Source organism: Clarias gariepinus, chromosome 23 (assembly GCF_024256425.1).
Source record: "Clarias gariepinus isolate MV-2021 ecotype Netherlands chromosome 23, CGAR_prim_01v2, whole genome shotgun sequence".
Taxonomy (NCBI): Eukaryota; Metazoa; Chordata; class Actinopteri; order Siluriformes; family Clariidae; genus Clarias; species Clarias gariepinus.
This window is the reverse complement of record NC_071122.1, coordinates 5,055,001-5,071,314: the sequence shown is the minus strand read 5'-3', so window position 1 is coordinate 5,071,314 and position 16,314 is coordinate 5,055,001. Positions and strand designations below refer to the sequence as shown.

Below are 16,314 nucleotides of genomic sequence, written 5' to 3'. Positions count from 1 at the left end.
ATTGACTAATTAGAGGTCGATTTCCAATCTCTGATGTCATTGTTTCACTCAACAAAAAAAAAAGGTTAAAAATGGGATACAGATATATTTGGGTAGTCCTTAATATACTCCTGAGCAGTTCACTCAGTGTGTGAGTAATCACTGCAGTGCTTTTTATTGGCTAAGTTCTGCTACACACACATTGCTACCTAATACTTATAAGGTTTTTATTATTATTATTATTTATTTTTGCTGCTATTCCTTACACTCAACATCATACATACTTAAACACACGAGATTTTATGTGAAAAGTCATTCTCAAAAATAAAACACACACACAACCAGTCTGGGTTTTTCAATGATCATATAATACCATTTTTTGAAGACTAATTTAACATGAACCCCAGTCATATTACACTATGTAGAAAAAAATTTGTGCACCCCTGGCCATCATACCTGTATGCAACCTCTATTTGCTCCGCTTCTCTCTTCTGGGAAACATTTCCACTAGATGTTGCAGTGTTTTCATGGATTTGTGTTTATTCAGCTACAAATGGATTAGTGAGCTCAGGTTATGATTTTGAGACGTCATCAATTGGTTTTAGTTGGTGATGGTTCACTTCTTCCACTACAACATTAACTTTACATAAAATCCTACAGATCCAATCCACCGCAGGGCACACACACTAAGGGCATTCACACACTAAGGGCATTCACACACTAAGGGCAATTTGGGAACACCAGTTAGCCTAACCTACATGTTTTTGGACTGTGGGAGGAAACCGGAGTACCCGGAGGAAACCTAGCAAAAACGGAGCACAACAAACTCCACGCACACAGAGACAGGAATCGAGTCTGAACCGCGGAGGTGCAAGGCGACACTACACCACTGTGCCGCCGCTGTACAATATATTACTGTTTTTATATTGTGAGAGTTTTTGGTGCTTGTTGTGTTTTTTATGAAGATGCCTCTGACAATTCTTCTGTCATACAGTACTTGAGGAAACATCATGGGAGTCACATCATTGAAGGGACAAAGGAAGCAAGACTGAGGTAAACCCCCTTCATCACTGTCACATCAAGGGTAATTTTTCATACTCTGATGTACTGTAGCTGAATACTAGATGAACTTGCTATCAGAAATCATCCAGCATGTCTTTTTTTTAATAGTAGGCGGTTTAGTTTATATACATATACATCTACTTTTAGTCGATTGACGAATTATTGGTGCACTTTGAGAATTGAGAAAGTGTGAGGACCAGCTAATTTTTAACATTTATGGTAAAAATACTTACCCTATCTATCGAACCTCTGTAGTTAAACCAGGGACTGTGGAGGCCAATGGTGATCGTTCTATTTAGCCCCATGTTGTACGTTACACTGCACAGTACTGTTTAATGAGACATGTTCTTTTTCCACAGTGAAAGGGGACCTGAAGAGGCCGTCATCCAGAAGACAAAAGATGGAAGTGTGGAGAAACTCGCACTCTGTGCTAGTCAGGGTCTGAGCGGCGGTTCAGAGATTGGCTACATGAACATCTTAACACACAACCTGGGGTGACCTGGTGCTGTAACTGGACTTCATCATCAAGTTTAAAGCATGGTGCGGTTAAGCCCTCAAATCTGATTGGTCAGAAGGTTCACATAAAATGTTTCGCGTTATTCGAACAAAATGAAACACAGCCCTCTCAGTGCAGCTTTTTTAGATTTATTTTTCGTATAAGTCCACCCTAAGTCTCGACTTTGCATGTTACAGCAGCCGAGACACACTTTTCAGAGTACCACAATGCAAGACAAGTTTTTAAAAAATTGTAATAATAACTAGATTTTTTTTATATATAAAGGGGTTAACACATAAGTATTTTATAGTTTATTTACAGAATAATCATGCTAGGAAAAAAAAAAACAGTATGTAGCATACAGTACTGAGTACAATGAGAACACCATTATGGTAGACGTGGATAAGATTAAACAAACAATTAGTGATAAAATATTTAAGGCTTGACTGTATAGAAAATAATATAATGGTAATTATTAATACTTAGACGTGATAATACATGGAGGAGGATGAAACCAGACACACGTTAACATAAACGTATGCACACAAACACAAGACGAGATACAGTTGCGTGTTAAGTACTGTGCAAAAGTTTTAGCTCACCTGAGCAAAAATGTGTTTAAAGCTATTTATCTGGGGGGATGATAATTTGAGATTAAAAATAATTAACAAGAAAGAAAAAAAAACTACATTCTTTGCCCCCTTAACTGTGTGTGTGAGCTACATTATGCACAAAAGGTCTTTTTATAGTTTGTTACAGTTTATAAAACAAACATTCATGTAGCTTTGGGAATATTTACATCATGGGGTCAAAGGGAACAAGATCAAATCGTAATTTTTTTGTGCCAGATTTAACTTTTTTCCGTATAAAACATTTAAGAGGTTTTTCCCCTCATACAAAAACGTGAAAATTGATAAACTAATTTCAAGGTACAGTGGTACCTCAGCATTCGAATTAAATCCGGCTTGGAGGTGGGCTTTTAAGGCAAAGTTTTTACAAATCACAATTTTCCTAGAGCAAATTATGTAAATGTAGATGCACAATTTAAAGTGGCTTCCTTTTCTTCTTGCTACCGTCCTTGCTAACATTCTTGGCACCCATGGTGCTGTCTTCACACACACAAAAAAAAAAAACCCACAAAAATTCCGTAAACTTGCTTCACTTTTGAACGGCTCCCAGACATACGCGCAACTTAGCCGGTGTTCAGTTTGGCTTGGTTTGTTCATTCGTTCGTATGTCAAAAATACTTCGTATACAGAGGCAAATTTCTTGCGAATTTTTCAGTTGTTAAGTTGAAAATTCATTAGGCAGGGTGTTCGTGTGCCAAGGTTCAAACTTGACACCAACGTTCAATTAACTAATTTTAATTTAATTATACTAATAGTATAATAGACCATCACTAGATTATTCTTTTAAACACATTGCTGGAGTTCAACTGCTGCTTGAGGGTCTTAAACAGAACACTTTTTATTTATTTATTTTTAAATCCAGCTCATGTTTATGTCCAGCTCAATTTTAGACGTCCCTGTTGTAAAGCTACTGTTCTGCCTGCTAAAATTAAAGAATTAGGCTATTTAAACACTGCAAGATGGACACTGGTGATGGAACAGATGTGTATAGCTGCTATGATGCAAGTAAGAACTTTGTTCTAATGTCAAATGGATTAAACAATGTAAGACTGATATAGTTAAAAAGTGATGATTTTTTTGTAGTAAATTTACTGTTGTAGAAGAGGAATAAAACCCTCTGGATGCAGTGAAAGGTACATTATAATGTTCTCTGGTGTGTGTCCAGATAAAGAGCTGAGCTGAGACTTTTGCACAGTACTGTAGAAAGGCATACGCTGCAGCGAAGCCTTAAATCTGACGTCATGATTATTTGACTTTATACACCAGTGGGAGTGTGAGCGAGTATGTACACTGGAGTCAACAGACCAGCATTCTGTTTGTGTGTGAGATTACTGTGTTTTTTTGGCACATAATATTTCATTCAAACCTACAACCTTGCGAAAGGAGTGTATCTTATTAATAATAATGCACAGAAAAGTATTCTTAAAAAAAAAAAAAAAAGCAATGACTATTCCAATCTAAACCAGAAAGCGATGTTGGACTTGGTCCGTGCTCTAAAAGGTCTCAGCGTATGAGTTTAGAACCACTGGCTGTAAACAAGACAGTTTTTTAACTGCATAACATCTAATGTCTAAAAGAAAGAAAAAAATAGCTGCCAAAATCTATAGCCTTTTTACTGTCCAACAATTAGACTGAATAGTTTTTTCTTTTTTTAGCCACAAGGCCTGAAAGTGCTGCGAGAACCGTCTTTGGATGTCCCTACCCTTTGCTCACGCCACTCTCTCTAAAACGCCGTGCTGAGGTAGAGAGAGTAAGTGATGGTGCGGATTAAAAACAACAACCCCTTCAGCGTGAGGTGTTATTACGCAGTCTAAAAGGTTTTAGAACATATCCCCAGGAAACCATGGAATGATGAAGTGAGCGAACAGACGCGGCACCAGAACAAGCTGATCCGAGGAGGACTGACCGGGTTCAGATGAGCGAGATGCGGATGGGGATGCTGGGAGACTCATTCCGGGGCGGCGAATGCTGAGTCACCAGGTGCTCCACTACTGTGTGTTTGGACATGTGCTTCATCAGATAGGTCTCCTGGGGGCGGGGGGACAAAATGTGTAGTGAGGAGGCAGTTAGTAAGCATGCTAAATTCTCTGGCTTGTATTACAGCAACTAGAAGAGCTATGAAGTCTTGAACAAAAGCACAGCCTTATGTTAGATCATTTAATATCAGGTACGAAGAGCACTGTTTTTTAAAGACTAGTCATTTTAAATTATTGATGTTAATTGTATATACACTGTCCACTTTAATAGGAATACTTAAGCTTGTGCGATTATCTAATCAGGAAATTCTGCAGCTACAGGTCAAGAAGGTCAACATTCGATCCCTGTGTAAGTTTAACCACAGCTTTGGTCGATGGTACCAGATGTGTTCGTTTAAGCCAAAGAGACTATTTAATTTTCAGATGTCCAGTAAGTCTATGTCCATGATAGCCTCAGATTCCTGTCCTTTGCTGACAGGATCATGTTTTTAGACTGTGTAAATCCCAAGAAGAAAATTCAATTTAATTAAATTTTATTTATATAATATTTTCAACATATTCACTGTCGCAAAGCAGATTTACAGAATCAAAAAGAAAATTAGGGAAATTAGTATGTGTGAAAAAATATGTATAAATCATACTGTAATTATCAGATGAGAGAGCCGAAGGTGATGGTGGCAAGAAAAAACTCTGAGATAGCAGTAGGAAGAAACCTAACTCAACAGGGTTCATTTGGGTGATATCAGTTAGAAACCAGCCCATCTGGCACCAACAACCACACCAGGGTTAAAGTCACAGATTCCAAAACCAAAGGGGGGGAAAAAAAGAGGGTTTGAAGAACATTAAGTAAAGCGCTTAAACTCTAGCTGCATGAGTGTGCAAGTGTTCCTGATAAAGTGGACAGTATATACAGTATATATATATATATATATATATACATATATATGTTTTGTTTTTAACAAAAAGAAATTAGCTTTACAGATCATTAAAATATGCACAGAAGTTTTTTAATGGTTTGTCTTAAGCAACATTTTTCTAAAAGGCTGATAATGGCTCTTGTGTAACTGTCCATTATTTTTTATTTTGCCTTCTTTAATTCATCCTGGACAACCTTTACTTAGTCTACCATCTTATAAGAATTTAAATACAGAAAAAAAGTGTGAACGACATCAGTGACACATCATACTTCCTTTCAACTTAATATAGAGCTGCATTTCACAAGTAGTTTAGAACGGTTTTTTGTTAGTGTTTGGGGAAAAAAAAAAAAAAACCCAACTCTAACAGTGCAGTCCAGCTGCAAAAAAGGCCTGGTTATATTCTGATCTCCTGGATTTTGTAGATTAGTGAAGAGTCTCAGTTTTTGATTTGAAACAACAATCACAGTAACGTTTTTGGCCATGCCCTCTTTTGGACATCATTTAATCCACAGCAGAAAAGGTATACAGGTGAGTGTAATCTTAGTGGTACCTCGGCATACGAATTTAATCTGTTCCGGAGGCAGGAAAATAAAAAATGAAAAAATTGATTCGCTTGGCTTTCTATGGATGCAAACAAGCTTTGAATGGCTCCCGAACGTTTGGATCGGCTTGGTTCTTTCGCTGAAATGTGCTGAAAATACTTTGTATGCCAAGGAGAATTTCTTGCAGTTCTTAAGGCAAAAATTCTTAAGGCTGCGGTTTGTATGCCAAGGTTCCACTGTTGCTAAATAGTGGGAAGTACTAATTATTTAAAATAGCAGACTTTACTCTGCTTGCACTAAGGATTAGATGTTTTCTGGAAGGTAACTCGATGCCGTCAGTGATTATAGGTGCAGTTAGGGTACTTACAGAGGTGTAGGCTCGGCCACACATGCTGCAGCAGTAAGCCTTGGCGTTTTTGATGGCATGAGCGGCTAAGTGGATCTGCAGAGAGGCTGAGTCGGAGTAGGCGCGGTAGCAGTTGGAGCACTTGTAAGGCTTGTCTTTATTGTGTGATCGCTGGTGAGACTGCAATACGAACAAAAAAAAAAAAAAAAAAAAAAAACAATGTGGACGCATTACCATTAAATGTTACAAATAATGACTTTAGAATATAACTAGCTTATTATTTGCTTTACTTTCTATCATTTTAATTTATTGTTTATTGTACTTGTATTCTGTGTTTGACTTTACAGTGTACACATCCAATGTATTAAAAAGTGCTATTCAAATATAAAGAATTATTGCGTTCAGTGTTGCTAGGGAAATCCTTTAAACAATTGCACTGAAAGAAAATATATTACAAACTCAAGCTTGAAACTAAACTGGATGATGTAATAACTGTACAATCCAGTTGCACAGTTTTTAATTCACCACCACATCATAGCTGTGTAAATATTACACTCTGGTTAAGAAAAGGTGCCATTAATTCTTCAATTACTTAATGGGTCTTAAAAAAAAAAATAAAGACGATATACCTTGCCTTCATTTCTACAACCCTTAAAGCTGAAGTGAAATATTTTTTTTGTTTCCAGTTAATAGTGGTACACAACACACATGACAGATGTTGAATCGAGTTGCCAGGGAATGCTTATCTTCCATAGCATTCTAGTCTGTGCTCAGGAGCTCCCTCAAGAGGGGAAAGTGTTCCTATGCAGGATCACACCAGGTGTAAATCTTCAACAGTGGTAGAGTCTATGTCTAATCTCTCTCTATCTACTGTTTAATTGTTTGATTTAATTTACTATCAGTCCCTACTAGTCTGTAAAACTTGTTAGACCATGAATTCATGGTTTTCTTTCTTTTTCATTTCATTGCAAAGCCGTTGTTTTGCCTGACACTTTGCTATTTTTAGGTGACAAAAGGAATGTATATTTTAACCCCAAAATGCTAAACAGGAATGTGTTTTAGCTTGGAGCTACCAGACAGTCAGGTACAGTGTCTCTGATTGGTCGTCATTCTCAGGGCAAGGCATTGGGCTAGTCGAGGCTAACAAGAACGGTTTTTAAAAATGGAGCATCAATAAAAGACATCACATTTATTCTTCACCCACCTGCGCGAGGCAATTAATTTGCCAGAACATGGACTCTATTTGCCCTGGGCAAGCATTAATGTTGAGCACTAAGTGCGAGTGAGCAGAGGTTGATATGACTGATTTGACTAGGGGACATGAGGAACGCCTAGTGTGATTCCACAAGTATTAATGAGCAGAATCTTACGTCAAACACAATTTCAACAATTTACTTTTGCAATTAACCATCAACAGGCTAAGACTCAGAATTTAAAAAAAGTTTTAAGGTAGATATACAACCATTGATTGAGTTGATTTTATTGAAATTTTTTAAACTTTATGTCAGCTCAGCTTTAAAGGTTGTGTTTAAGAGACATAGACAGATTACCTTTATCAGCATGCGACCTACACTAAGGCATTACTATTAACCTAAAACATCACAGAACCCACTGTTAAACCCCATCCACTGCCCCCTGGGCCCTTACCTGCAGATTAGAGAGCTGTGTGAAGGCTTTATCACAGCCCGGCTGAACACATTTATACGGTCGATCCCCTGTGTGGATTCTGCAAATATGACAAGCAAAATGTACATAAGTAACAGGAGGCATCTTAGTAGGGATGGGAATCAACAGGGACCAGCCGATACAATACCATAATACACAGGTGCTGATTCAATTTGTACTGAGTATCCCAATCTAGTATTCATTTTTCAGATTTTGTTACCATCATAAACAAACAGCAAATAATTTCGCCTGCAGAATTGTTAAGGAACTGAAACATTTAGAAGCTCATATGCAAACATATAAATTAAAAAAATCTAATAAAAAAAATTAATCGCTTTTTGAGTCAGTGTGGCGATACATGAATTGCCGCCACACAAAAGAACTGTAATACTCTTTTATCTACATCTTGGCGGCCTGTGCTTCAAGTGACAAGTGAAGATGGACATCCAAGAACTTCTGTGAAGATAACTGAAGACGTGATTTCTATGATTACGACACACATCATGATTCAGAAACTGTCAAAGAAGAGTAGGCTCTATGTTTTAAAAATGCTTCACAGTAACAACAGTTTACATGAATAAGAGTTTCATATCAGGAAGCACATGATATTTTGGCTTGGTCTCATTACAGATTTTCCTGGAATTTAGCATAAACCGTGCCATAATGCAAGGATTTTTTTTTTTTTTTTTTACATTAAGGAAACCTTTTTTTATATGTAAAAATAATTATTCAAAAAAGTATGGAATTTTTACAGTATTTATACACTTTTTTGTAAATTATTAAAGTTGCCATTAAACTTCCGTTGACATTATCAACAGGATTAATCGTTAAATAACAAAGGCTTGTGATCTCCACCTCTGTATCAAGATAAGAACATGGCAGACCCCGAGGCTATTCTTCATGGACCCCACGTTGAGAACCACGTCCCTTAGGAACCTAACACAAGGCTGCAGTGGTTCTCAACTAGGTAAAGGGTCACCCAGGGGTCGGTGAAGCGTAACCATGGGGTCCGAAATGTCATTGTATATTCCATTGATTACAAATTACAACTTATAAATTACAAATTACTCTGGGGAAAAAAGCTCTATGGCGTGAAACAAAATAAATTATATATGATACATACTGATGGGCCATGTGGAATTTGTTTTACAATTGAGGTTGTGGATATAGAACGTTTAAGAACCACAAGCCTAAAAGGTGAAGAAAATTAAAATCATGTAGGTTTACATCAGAAATAAAATTTATTTATTAAATTCATCTGCCCACAAATGTCTTCCTTTTCCTGATGGTTAACAATGCCGTTTTTAATATACAGACAGGATTGTAGGATACGCAGAAAAAACGCAGGCTGTACTCTGGTTTAAAACATTTGATTTGGACATGATTCAATGCCTTAGAACACAGCCCGAGTAAAAAAAACTTTTTTTTTCACCGAGAATGAATAAAGGCAACGCCCACAGCTTTCCCAATGTAACTTATTTGCATTAATCATTTTTGTTTTTGTTAGACAGTGGACTTTGCACCTAATGATTTGCATTGGAATGTATTCAGTTCAGTTCAAGTCCTCACCACCGTGAAAAACATCAAGAATAAACCGAGCTAAAATAAATAAACTGGCATTAAAGTGAATGAAATAACGTACATTTTATACTTGTATGTGTTTGTGCATGCTGATCTGACCTGGTGTGTTGCTGTAGGTGTGAGAGCTGGCGAAAGGATTTCTCGCAGTATGAGCAGTGATAAGGCTTCACCCCCAGGTGGATGCGTAAATGCTGTGCCAGGTAAGAGGCATTGGCAAATGACTTGGTGCAGTGAGGACATTTGTGTGGCTTGGCCTCTGTGTGGGACTTGGAATGAATCTGCATGTCTGACTTGGAGAAGAAAGTCAGCGGACATACTTTACACCTGGGGAAAAACACACACACACACATGCAAGTTAAACATGCAAGCTCATGCAAAGCCCCATCATCCAGCATCTGTTTTTTGTTACACTTTACTACAAATAGGAAAAACAAGTAAACTTTCCAGAAAAAAACTTTAAATACAGTGGATCTGGGGAGCTAATACTTAATTCCTTCCAGGTTTCTTTTTTTTTAATCATCATATTATTAATTAATTATTATTATTATTATTTTTTTTTTTTCACCTGTACGATTTGCCTTCTTTGGCCGTGATCGTGACAGACGATTGGTCGGCTCCTGAAGCCAGGATAGGGTAGGGGACAACCAGTAACGGACCAGACGTGTTTTCCGCTTTGATCTTCTTCCGTCCTCGTCCTCCGCCTTTTGGGGGTGGTCCCAGCAGTCCCACCAGCCCGCCGCTGTTTTTGATTGGCTCTGCCCCGACGGCGCTGGCCAACCCTGAGAGAAGGTTTGCGGAAGGCGCTGAAACCTGACGTGCATGGCTGCTGCTGGATGACGTGGGCGTGGCCAGGGTCACAGCCTCTGACATGTTCTGGTTGCCGGTACGAGACGCCAGCGCTATATGTAATAATCAATTAATATCATTCAATTACATTAATATACACACACACACACACACACACACACACACACACATACTGTACAGCAAAATAAAATTTAAACACACTTCAGGAAAAGAAAAATAGTATTACGTAGTATTAGTACTGGTTATATTATATGAATATAACAAGAATTAAAAATATTATCAATATATAGAATATTTATACAAGTTTTTCTTCTCCTGGAATGTGTATACTGACTCTGACATTCGCAAACTAAACATTCGAGGATGACCTCCGAATGCAAGGGCTGGGGTTGAATGTAGACATTAGGTTTCTTGGGCAGAGGTAACTCAGTGGTTAAGGTGTGTGACTGTTGATTAGAAGCTGCCACTGTTGTGCCCTTGAGCAAGGTCATTTACCGTCAACTGCATCAGGCTAGCAACCCGGCCCTGTAAGAAACTACAGATACCTCTCCAGGGGTCAGGAGTATTCGTGACCTGATGGGACATGGATGGACCCTTCCCCTCTTTGTTTAACAAAGTAACATTGAGACCAAATTCGAATTAGTGTTGTTAATGATTAATCATTCTTTGGTTATTAAGTTATTATAATATTATAAAAATGTTACATTTTACACAAGGGATTTTTTTAAGCATTTTTCAGTAATAAATTCACTATTTGTAAACATTATCAATAAATTTGATAATTGCTAATTCTGTTTAAGAATCACTACAGTTCACTCTCTCCTGGATCAGTAAAGCACCGTTACCGGACAGATGGTTTGCTCTTGACGGCTGGTCTATAATCTGTCGTAGATGCCAGTCTTCCCAGAGTCCTCTCGCTTTTAAGGCCGCCTTGTCATCCAGGTTCAAATTCACGTCGCCGAGAATTCGTCCTAGGATAACCGCAAAGGACAAAAATAAATAAATAAATAAAATTCTGGTTTACAAGATGGCTTCATTTTAGTGACTTCCCTAAACCATGAAGAGAACTGCACATATACACTATATATATATATATATATATATATATATATATATATATATATATATATATAGTGTGTGTGTGTGTATAAATTAAAACAAAAATCTTTTTTGTGAAGCTGCTTTGAGACAATGACTATTGTTAAAAGCACTACATAAATAAAATTGAATATATCTATATATATATTTATTTATTTATACACACACATACACACAAACTCAACTAAAGGATTATTAGGAACACCTTTTCAATTTCTCATTAATGCAATTATCTAATTAACCAATCACATGGCAGTTGCTTCAATGCATTAAGGGGTGTGGTCCTGATCAAGACAATCTCCTGAACTCCAAACTGAATGTCAGAATGGAAAAGAAAGGTGATTTAAGCAATTTTGCGCGTGACATGGTTGTTGGTGCCAGACGGGCCGGTCTGAGTATTTCACAATCTGCTCAGTTACTGGGATTTTCACACACAACCATTTTTAAGGGTTTACAAAGAATGGTGTGAAAAGGGAAAAACATCCAGTATGCGGCAGTCCTGTAGGTGAAAATGCCTTGTTGATGCTAGAGGTCAGAGGAGAATGGGCCGACTGATTCAAGCTGATAGAAGAGCAACTTTGACTGAAATAACCACTCGTTACAACCGAGGTATGCAGCAAAGCATTTGTGAAGCCACAACACGCACAACCTTGAGGCGGATGGGCTACAACAGCAGAAGACCCCACCAGGTACCACTCATCTCCACTACAGATAAGAAAAAAAAGGCTATAATTTGCACGAGCTCACCAAAACTGGACAGTTGAAGACTGGAAAAATGTTGCCTGGTCTGATGAGTCTCGATTTCTGTTGAGACATTCAAATGGTAGAGTCAGAATTTGGCATAAACAGAATGAGAACATGGATCCATCATGCCTTGTTAACACTGTGCAGGCTGGTGGTGATGTAATGGTGTGGGGGATGTTTTCTTGGCACACTTTAGGCCCTTTAGTGCCAATTGGGCATCGTTTAAATGCCACGGGCTACCTGAGCATTGTTTCAGACCATGTCCATCCCTATATGACCACCATGTACCCATCATCTGATGGCTACTTCCAGCAGGATAATACACCATGGCATAAAGCTCGAATCATTTCAAATTGGTTTCTTGAACATGACAATGAGTTCACTGTACTAAAATGGCCCCCACAGTCACCAGATCTCAACCCAATAGAGCATCTTTGGGATGTGGTGGAACGGGAGCTTCATGCCCTGGATGTGCATCCCACAAATCGCTATCAACTGCACGATGCTATCCTATCAATATGGGCCAACATTTCTAAAGAATGTCTTCAGCACCTTGTTAACTCAATGTCATGTAGTATTAAGGCAGTTCTAAAGGTGAGAGGGGGTCAAACATCGTATTAGTATGGTGTTCCCAATAATCCTTTAGGTGAGTGTGTGTGTGTGTGTGTGTATATATATATATATATATATATATATATATATATAATGTGTGTATATATATATATATATATATATATATATATATATATATTACATTGTGTTTTGAAATAATTGATTAATACTGTAAAATCATTTTGTGGGTGTACAGCTTGTTTGTCCCTACAATTGTTAACAAAAAATATATAAATCTGTTCATATATAAACAATATATTCAAACAATATCATGGAAATCTCCACTTACTCACAAAAGTGCATATATTTTATTAATAAAATAAATACGATTACTTCCGGGTATGACGGTGAGTAGTGGCGACATGTTGAGTTTACATATTGCTTGCAAACACTTCAAGTATGTAGAATTTTAAATTTACAAATGCTGACCACATACTTCCTCTACACATTTGTACACATGTATAATATATCTGTAATTTATACGTGCAATTAACCAGCTATTTAATTATGGATAAATTATATCAGCTAGCAAACAATAATACTAAACGCTCTAAATAACTTATTACGCGATATAACTCAAAAACGTAAATGAAATGCGAGTGTTTATAGAGGTGAATATTTTATTTAAAATAACAGAAAACGGATAATATATCGCTCGTTTGTTGATTTTTCTTTTTTTAACCTCAAAATATTACTTCCGGTGGCATCGTGAGTCACTTCTCCCCAAAGCCCGCACGCGGCTTTCCATTCAAAATGAATCACTTCCGGTTTATCGTCATTAGTCGGAAGTAGTGAAAAAGTGGCAATTTCTTTTACTTTTTAACGACATTTAATTGCTGCTTAAAATGTTTAGAGTAGTTTTAACACCATTCTTTTTAAACACCGTGTTTGTTATAATTATTACTTTAAAAATTAAACCAAACATCACTGTGAAGTTGAAGACATCTTGCCATATTATGCTATAGCAGCCCCTATTTAAGCACCAATTAGCCACTCAGAATAATTCTTACATTTTTATAAAAAATAAATATCCATACCAATCTGCAACCTCAACTCGGATTTAATCCCACACACAAACAAATGTGTATTAAATGATGTGTATAAAATCTGAATCAGATATGTTGGTATATCCCAACTTCAACAAAACAAAAATGGGATAACTTTACCAAATACAGCTTTAGTGTAACATGTATTTCTTATGTCCACTGTATGTCAGATCCTATCGTTGAAATCAGGTTATTAATTTCAGCTGAAATTATTTGTTGGTAAAATGTACAAAGCGATGCAGTGTAATGTGCCTGAGACGCAGGTTACCTGCGACAGAGCTGGAGGCAGGTCGGGCATGCAAGGCCACATCCGGCTGTGTGGGGCTATGAGGAGTCAGCCCGGGCATCTGCTGAAGCTTGGGCACTGCCATGCTGTGCGTCCCACCTTCCACAGATGTCGGCGGAACCAGCAAAGGCTGCTGGGATTGGACCGAAGTAGGAGGCAGGTGTGGAGGTCGGATTTTCTCAGCCATTAGCTGCTCTTTGATTTTGTTAATTAGTACGAGGTTGTCCAGCTAAGAACAGTGAAACAAGGGACATCTTAATATAGTTTGCGTTGCCCTCTTAATAACAGCTAATCAGCTATGTTTGGAATGCTACCTAGGACAAGCCTGATACAGGTTATTAAATATTAAATTAACAGTTTACCTAGAAATCCGAATCACACAATGTTCCACTTAAGTAGAATGTAACATGTCTGATATTGATTTTTTTCTTCTTTAGCAGATTACTCAGACGTCTAGGCTAATGCCCCATAGCTAACAAGTAATGCATTTCTATCTCATGCAGAATGTTTTTTCTAAATATCTGCCTCAAAATATCACACAGTTGAAATAAGAAAAACATCAGCATTTTTGGACCAGGACCTACTATACTACAGTATATAAAGACAGACAGGATTGACAAAATACATGTACAACAAACTTTTCATAACGTTACAGGGCATTTAAAACAAACTTTATGGACATTCAGACAATTACGGTTGTGTGTGGAGAAAAAAAAAAAAAAACTCAGTAAAATAGCAGTCTTAAAGGGGGAAACGAGGGGACTAGCATGTCCTATTTGGCTCATGATATTTTGGATATTTGGAATATTATACAAATTTTATTGTATTTATTTCTTGGGCTAAACTATTCCTTTACTTAATTCAAAGCAATTCAATATGTTGAGCACAGGAGCTAAATGGTCAATGGTCATAGAGCAGTGGAAGTAATGTGAACTTCATGAATTAAAGATGCTTACCTGACCAGGCATTGTAGGAGGCGGAGGCCAGAAGTATGGGTTATTAAACCGTGGCTCAGCCATACTGGGAAAAAGAAAAAGGAAGAAGAAAACACTCTCAGTCACACATTCTGTTTAACATGAAGCCACGACAGCCATTCACTATTCCCTCAAAACAAACATAACAGGACTTCTTCTTCATTCTTCATATGTAAACTACTAAAAATTAGCCGGATTGCACAGACCCATAAGCTTTTATATAAAGATAATTGATGGCAGGATGGTGTGATGGAGAGTGACCTCATCCCACATAAGTTATAGCAGATCTAAACAGTGGTTCAGTTTAGCCTAGGGTTAGGATTTTTTTTCGCTCTCATTAAATTTTTCTTGGCAGGTACGATAACACGAATTGTACGCTTTTAAAATATAGTGTTATAACCAGTTAGGTTCTAGTTAATGTGCTGATGTAGAGACTGTGACACCAAAATGGATGTAGAAAGTAACAAGTGGTACTAAAATGGAAGTGACGTGGTGACCACAAAGAAAGAAAAAAAAAAAAGTGATGTGTTGGTGGTATCCTGAGCCACTATTTCACATTGGCTATGCCATATTTGGAGGGAAAAAAGCTTCTCTGAGCTGCACATATTCTACCACTTACTGAAGTGGAGGAATGCTAAAGCAGTGCTGGGCAAACAGAGCCCCTCCTAGCTCTCCACCCCCACCCAGTCTCAAAAGTCATGACCCTACAAACAAAACTGGCAGCACACTCCATCAGTCATGCAGCACAAACCAGCTCATGTAAAAAAAATGCGTATGTGCATTTGCACAAAGTCGTCGCATAACGCAGGCTAAAAAGAAAAAAAAAAAAAATCTTTCCCTCAAGTTCCAAAAGGAAGTGAAACAGACACCCATAACCACCATTAAGAAAACATTCTGCAAAAGTCTGGGGTTCATATACGCCTGGACCGATCATCTTTATTATTTTTGGCCTGTGCAAATGAACTCCTCTGTGCAGACCCCTAGTCAAACAGCTTTCAACCCAGAGCTCGCTGCCAAAACATGCACAGCTTAGAGTTGCAGGGCGAAAAAAAAAAAAAGAATACATAATGCATGAAAGTGATATTTCTCAAATAATCCCATCGTGTGGAAAGATTTCTAGAAGGCCCGGGTTATTTCTCTGAGAAAAACGAATGAAGGCATGATTGCAAGCTTGGACCACAAAGAGAGCTGAAAAATGTTTTTATGTGCACATAAAAACTGTAAACTCGTGTTCACACTTGGGCTGCATAATGTAGGCAAAAATAGCTTAATGCGGCATGCAGCAATTACAACAAACACTGAGGCTTGTTTCGCTCTGCACACTTGTGATGTCACATCTACACTTACGTTCACACTAGGCAAGCGGCAGAGCATTTTCTATAAGCAGTACATGCACAGAGCTATGAATTCAGTCACAAAGTAAAGCCATATACTGTATCCAGACAACTGCTCGAGCCAATCCCATGCTGTGTGTGGTCGACATTTCGCCAGTTCCCTGCTCACTAGTTAACTTCCTGCATGATTTTTTCTTTTTTATTTGCTGTTTAAAAAAAT

At 37.7% G+C, this 16,314-nt stretch overlaps 2 protein-coding genes across 5 annotated transcripts in view; one reads left to right on the top strand and one right to left on the bottom strand.

The window, feature by feature from the left end:
- Positions 1-5,071, top strand: part of LOC128511172 (filamin-A-interacting protein 1-like) — an 8,463-nt gene extending 3,392 nt beyond the window's left edge. For both annotated transcript variants that reach the window (XM_053483866.1, XM_053483865.1), the window contains 3 exons: positions 974-1,032; positions 1,401-1,581; positions 3,822-5,071. In XM_053483866.1, coding sequence (XP_053339841.1) covers positions 974-1,032; positions 1,401-1,539 — 198 coding nt within the window. In that variant the 3' untranslated portion in view covers positions 1,540-1,581; positions 3,822-5,071. The remainder of the gene's footprint in view (positions 1-973; positions 1,033-1,400; positions 1,582-3,821) is intronic.
- The window catches only part of znf362a (zinc finger protein 362a), a 15,512-nt gene continuing 3,251 nt past the window's right edge, over positions 4,054-16,314 (bottom strand). For 2 of the 3 annotated variants that reach the window (XM_053483862.1, XM_053483863.1), the window contains exons 2-10: positions 14,743-14,806; positions 13,769-14,015; positions 11,846-11,902; positions 10,846-10,971; positions 9,759-10,092; positions 9,293-9,517; positions 7,595-7,673; positions 5,969-6,127; positions 4,054-4,194 (exon numbers count right to left, since the gene is read on the bottom strand). In XM_053483862.1, coding sequence (XP_053339837.1) covers positions 4,078-4,194; positions 5,969-6,127; positions 7,595-7,673; positions 9,293-9,517; positions 9,759-10,092; positions 10,846-10,971; positions 11,846-11,902; positions 13,769-14,015; positions 14,743-14,805 — 1,407 coding nt within the window. In that variant the 5' untranslated portion in view covers position 14,806 and the 3' untranslated portion in view covers positions 4,054-4,077. The remainder of the gene's footprint in view (positions 4,195-5,968; positions 6,128-7,594; positions 7,674-9,292; positions 9,518-9,758; positions 10,093-10,845; positions 10,972-11,845; positions 11,903-13,768; positions 14,016-14,742; positions 14,807-16,314) is intronic. The other variant, XM_053483864.1, reaches the window with a different exon arrangement.